This window comes from Cornus florida, unplaced genomic scaffold (assembly GCF_030987335.1).
Source record: "Cornus florida cultivar Cherokee Brave unplaced genomic scaffold, ASM3098733v1 CherokeeBrave_3.0.0_Hap2_Chr05, whole genome shotgun sequence".
In the NCBI taxonomy this organism is placed as follows: domain Eukaryota; kingdom Viridiplantae; phylum Streptophyta; class Magnoliopsida; order Cornales; family Cornaceae; genus Cornus; species Cornus florida.
Genome location: NW_026775575.1, coordinates 65449900 through 65456300, shown reverse-complemented (window position 1 = coordinate 65456300; position 6401 = coordinate 65449900). Strand labels below are relative to the sequence as shown.

The 6401-nt window shown below is 35.7% G+C and overlaps 1 protein-coding gene across 1 annotated transcript; it reads left to right on the top strand.

The window, feature by feature from the left end:
* The first annotated feature begins 1514 nt into the window (after positions 1–1514).
* On the top strand, positions 1515–4689 carry LOC132306667 (receptor-like protein 35). Its single transcript, XM_059804158.1, has one exon. It carries the CDS (start codon positions 1539–1541, stop codon positions 4524–4526), a length of 2988 nt encoding a protein of 995 aa, XP_059660141.1. The 5' UTR covers positions 1515–1538; the 3' UTR covers positions 4527–4689.
* The last annotated feature ends 1712 nt before the right edge of the window (positions 4690–6401 follow it).

The following is a 6401-nucleotide window of genomic DNA, read 5'->3' as shown; positions in this document are numbered from 1 at the left end:
TTAGTTTATGTTAATTTTTTTTATAATTTTCCATATTAGTTTCATCTTTAAATTTGCTAATCTTTTTCTGGAATTTGGACATACATGTTTATATCCACAAAATGCTAATATAGCTCCAAAATATCAACTTCTCCTTTCGCTGCCTCCACACGCTCCAACGGGCCTCAACAACTGCAAACGCCAAATACCAATCACGTCCACCAAAATGTTTGAACTTAGACAATAGGAATGATCTGAGTCATCATGTCGGACGTATTATCACTACTATGTGATCTTATCTATATAATAATACCCTCTTCAAAGTTATCGAGCACTTAAAAGTTACCGAGCAACGAGAATAATTATAAAACTTCTTCCTTCAAAATGCATTCACATATCACATTACAACAAGAAACAGATTGACCTGTGCTCATTTGGAGTAGTATTGATCACTTTAGGCACTATCTCCTTGTGAGAAGGAATTAATTTGGTGAGCCATCTCATTCAAAATAAGATTTAGAAATAATTGTAGCTTTGTCAAGTGGTAGATTGTAAGTCAGATTTTTCCTTTGAAGGAACTGTTTTGTGTGGTGAGAAAAATCCAAAAAAAAGAAAAAAGAAAACCAATGTATGTAACATATCTCTATTAAAATCAAGGTGATTTGTTGTTTATATAAAAGAATATTTAAAAAAAAAATTAATGTTTTTAATATTTCATAAAACATAGGAGTTAACAGATTGACATATGAACGATGAGACTCTCTTTGGTTCACATATTGGGTCCTTGTAAAATTTTCCTACATTAAATCGGTCAAAATGAACTTTCCTTTCATGCATGAAAAAGGTGGGTCCCAACTCTTCTTACTCGCGCAATTGCAAGGCAATGACAAATGACACTAATTTGAGCCAAAAACAATGCATGCGGACATATTGATGTTGACATTGTACGCCAATCAAACATTGTTAGAATGTAAGTTATTGTATACACGTACTCCCTCGATTCAATAGTGCATCCACTTTTCAATTGGAACAATTATTTTAGAATAATTAAAAATAAAAAAAGTGGACAATTTTTATAGGATGGAAGGGAATACTCCCTTTGTCTTAGTTTCCAAAAATTACGATTTTTTTTTTTCTTTTTTTTTTTTTTTTCAGACAGAGGAAGTATTATATAAGGGCTATATTACTCGAGTAAATGAATTCAATTTGAACGGCTACACTTAAAAAAGCTGGCCCACGTAGTTAATGAATATTAACGTATTAACTTGACTTCAAATGACTTCACAAGATAATGACTTGTCCGTCTATTTTTCATAATTTCCAACGACCACCGTGGGTTGGACGTTATTTTTATAGAAAATGAGAATTATTTGACATGATCTACAGTACCCAAAGCTTTATTGGTGTATTTAGTCTATGTTGATATGTCTGTGTATATGTATATGTGTAAATATATAATTATGTATATGTGAGGGAAGTTGCCTTACTTGACTTTGTGCCTCCACGCGGTAAGCAACCCTATAAATTAATGTGACATGAAATTTTGAACAAAACCAAATATGGCAGTTTTTCAAAAGCACTACATTTTCCTTTTCCTTATTCTTGTTTTCTCTTCACTTCCATCTACAATCATATCATCAGGAAGGACAGAAGCAGAAGCTCTTTTAAAATGGAAGAATAGCTTGTTATCTTTTAATAGTTCCATCACTTCATGGTTTGTCACCGACTTAAAAAATTATTGCAACTGGACTGGTATTGTCTGTCACAGTGCTGAAACTGTATCCGAGATCAACCTCCATTCAAATTTGAATGGAACACTTGCCCAATTCAATTTCACTTCATTTCCAAATCTCACCCATTTCAACCTCAGTGGCAACCAACTCAATGGGCCAATTCCATTTACAATTGGCAATCTCTCCATGCTCGTTGTTTTGGACTTGAGTGACAATAATTTTGAGGGTATCATACCTTCAGAGATTGGGTTGTTGACAAAGCTTGAAAACCTTAGTTTCTACACCAACAATCTCAGTGGTACAATTCCATTTCAAGTCAGCAATCTACGGAAGGTATGGCACTTGGATCTTGGAAATAACCATTTAGAAACTCCAGATTGGTCAAAATTCTCAGGCATGCCTATGTTGACTCATCTTTTCTTTGATTCCAATCAACTTACCTCTGAATTTCCAGATTTCATACTCCATTGCCCCAACCTTACTTTGCTTTATTTGTCATACAACCATTTCACTGGCTTAATACCTGAGTTGGTATTCACCAATCTTGCCAAGCTTGAATATCTTATACTCTTCGACAATTCATTTCAAGGGTTATTGTCAGCAAATATTTCAAAGCTTTTGAAACTCAAACATCTTGGTCTGGGTAACAATCAGTTTGTCGGACCCTTACCTTTGTCCCTGTCCAATCTGTCCAAGATATCTAACTTGCGATATTTACAACTTCAAAACAATTCCTTCACTGGTAAAATTCCACATAAAATTGGCCTATTGACAAACCTCACATTCTTGGATCTATCTATGAATTCACTTACCGGACCCTTACCTTTGTTCCTGTCCAATCTGTCCAAGATATCTAGTTTGTACATATCGGATAATTTTCTTTCCGGTGAGATCTCACCTTATCTTGTCACCAATTGGACTGACTTGGAAATTTTACAACTTCAAAACAATTCCTTCACTGGTAAAATTCCACCTGAAATTGGCCTATTGACAAACCTCACATTCTTGGATCTGTCTGTGAATTCACTTACCGGACCCTTACCTTTGTCCCTGTCCAATCTGTCCAAGATATATCAATTGTCCATATCCCATAATTTTCTTTCCGGCGAGATCTCACCTTATCTTGTCATCAATTGGATTGACTTGGAAATGTTACAACTTCAAAACAATTCCTTCACTGGTAAAATTCCACCTGAGATTGGAGTCCTGAAAAAATTGTGGTATTTGGACCTTTCGGCAAACCAACTCTTAGGTCCAATTCCTCCAACAATTGGGAATCTCACAAGCCTCGGTTACTTGAACCTCTTTCACAACCGTCTTAATGGAACAATTCCACCTCAAATTGGAGTCATGAAAGAATTGGAGTATTTGGACCTTTCGGCAAACCAACTCTTAGGTACAATTCCTCCAACAATTTGGAATCTCACAAACCTCAGTTCCTTGAACCTCTTTGACAACTATCTTAATGGAACAATTCCACCTCAAATTGGGAATTTGAAACTACTGTTTGCTTTTGATCTGAGCAAAAACCAATTAAATGGTGAAATCCCAGCTCAGGTTGGTCGCCTGACTCAATTGTCCTATCTAAGCCTCGAATCAAATGAATTCACGGGTGAAATTCCACCTACCATTTGCAACTTGAGCTCCCTCGTGGTTCTTAATCTATTTAATAACAGCTTGGTCAATGTGATTCCACAATGTCTGGGAAACTTTAGCCATGAACTCTGTGTGCTAGATCTGCGAATGAATCACTTTCATGGGACTGTTCCAGCAACATTTACGAAGTGTAATAATTTGAGAAATCTCGGCTTGAGTGGAAATCACTTGGAAGGGCGGGTGCCGCGAAGTTTGGTCAATTGTAGACACTTGCAAGTTGTTGATCTATCCAACAACAACATAAGTGACACATTCCCCCATTGGATGGATGATCTTCCAGAGCTGCAGGTTCTTGTCCTGCGATCCAACAGATTTGGAGGTGCAATAGATACTTCCACCAGTAAACTGCCCTTTCCCAAGTTGCGAATAATCGACCTCTCTCACAATGAGTTCACCGGCCCCTTGCCTGCAAAATATTTCAAGAATTTCAAAGCTATGATGAATGTTGATGAACATAAACTGAGTCGTGAATACATGGGGGACTATTATTATCATGATTCAGTTGAAGTGGTGGTGAAAGGGCTAGAGCTTCAACTTTCGAGAATCCTAACCATCTTCACAACTATTGATTTATCGAGCAACAATTTTCAAGGGGAGATTCCTGACTTCATTGGAATGCTTCATTCGCTCCGATTGCTCAACTTATCTCACAACAATCTTGCAGGACATATTCCATCGTCTCTGAAAAATTTGACTGGGCTTGAATCATTGGACCTCTCTTCAAACCAGTTAGTGGGGGAGATTCCTTGGCAACTGACAAGCCTAACATTTCTTTCATTCTTGAACCTTTCGCAAAATCATCTTGTTGGACCAATACCTCATGGTCAACAATTTGATACATTTGAAAACAATTCGTACTCTGGAAACCAGGCCTTGTGCGATTTGCCGTTGACAAAGAAATGTGCAGACGATGAAGAATCACCGCAGCCATCAACATTGCCACATAAAGAAATTGATTCAGATTTTGCCAGTGGATTTACTCGGAAAATTGTGGTGCTGGGATATGGATGTGGGTTTATATTTGGATTGAGTATGGGTTGTGTTGCCTTCTTAGCTGAAAAACCAACATGGTTTGTAAAGATTATTGAAGGAAAACAACACAAAACTGGGAAAGGAAGGAAGAAGAGTGGTCAAGGACGTGCTAGGAATGGAAATTAGCAAACACAACAAATCAACTAGCACTGGTAATGTTGCTTTCTAAATTATCCATTTTAGTTTTTGTATTAAAATCAAGTTCTATGCGTGGATGTTACTAAAATGTTCAAGAAATGTTGTTCTGTTATAATTGTGTAACATTTTGAAATCTCCTTTTATTTTTCTATTTTTTTGCGTTTTTCAACTTCGCCCCTTTTATTTTTCTATTTATTTGCGTTTTTCAACTTCGCTAAGAGAACTTCATAAACTCTCCTCACTTTTGACAACATACTCAAAAGCTTTCGAGTTCATGAGGCTTGTTAGCATTGGTATACTGACTTTGCATTTACAAGATATTAATACTGTAGAATACACTGGTCCTTGTGATTGTAATCGATCAACACTTAACACCTCCATCTGCTCCTAGAAAACAAAAAAAATTAAAAATCTATTCAGAAAATTGAACTAGGCAGATCCTAAAATTTAAAATGTTTTATATTGTGTTATTTTACTTTTTAACTAGTGAAACACAGTATAGTTTTTTCTTTAGTGCAAAAGCAATTTGAGAAATTTCAAATAAAATTAAAAAATAAAAAGTAAAAACAATAAGAACACCCTTACTGAGAAAAAGAAAATCAAGTTCACCTGAATTGACCTTTATTGAGAAGTTCAAGAAAATCCATGTTAGAATTTCAATTTTAATCATGCTTTCTTAGTTGAATCAAATTCTCTTAAATTCATAGTCTAATTCAATTTCCTTTTAAATCATGCTCTCTTAGTTTAATCAAATTCTGTTTAGTTAGATTCCTAGTCTAATTCAGCTTCCTTAATTAATTAGATTAAATAGATTCCTTATTTCTTTACATTCCTTTTCCAATCACTTTCTTACAATTTCAATCCACATTCATTTCCTTGCAATTCTTCTTAATTAAAAGTCCTTCTCTCAAGTCTGGTACACTAACTTCAAACCAAGCTTTTGGTTATCATTTTCTAAATTTTGCCAATTTAGTGGTTAACACTTTGTGCATCTTCTAAGAAATTTTCAACTTTTTAGGAATAATCTATACTGATTTAGTGGTCAACACTTTGTGCACCTTCTAAGAAGACGATATTGTTTGTGAACAGTGTCTAATATTAAGAGTAGACTAACTTATAGTGGTTGACTTGGCAAAGGACTCGTTCACATGTGACATGTAGGCCATGTCTTAAATGCAATTGCAAGACTAAGAGGAGTTTGGGCCACATTTTACATGCGTGGGCCATGTTTTAAATGAAATTGCAAGACTAAGAGGAGTTTGGGCCACCTTTTACATGCGTGGGCCATGTTTTAAATGAAATTGCAAGACTAAGAGGAGTTTGGGCCACCCTTTACATGCGTGGAAGACAAGTTCATTTTTATTGTTGAAAATGACAAAATTCCACCGAAAGAAGTCCGTCTCTCTCCCACCGCACTTTTCAACAAGCATTCTATAGTCATTGGTAAGGCCAGAATTTGCACAATTTATTTATTTTTATTGTCGAGCCACATTATCATGCATTTATTCTGACAATATATGTATGTGGATGAAATTCTTTCGTTGTTGGTCCACTTTTTGGGACAATGCATGAGGGGGACAGTCAACTATTTAGGTCTTCGCCCTCATGTTACCATCAATTTTATAGACAATTATGTAGTGGAACCCAGTTAGCTGAAGAAATGGACCTAGTCTTTGATTCTCAAGTGACATAATAAAGTGAAAATGAAACTCATGCTACTTCTAGGAACTTTATGGTTATGAAAGTGAATTAAACTCAACAACATATGAGAATGTCAGCAAACTAGATAAATTTTCTGTTCCTCCACTAAAATTAGTGCTTCATAGCAACAAGTAATGACCAATCTCTCCACTTGAATGGGTC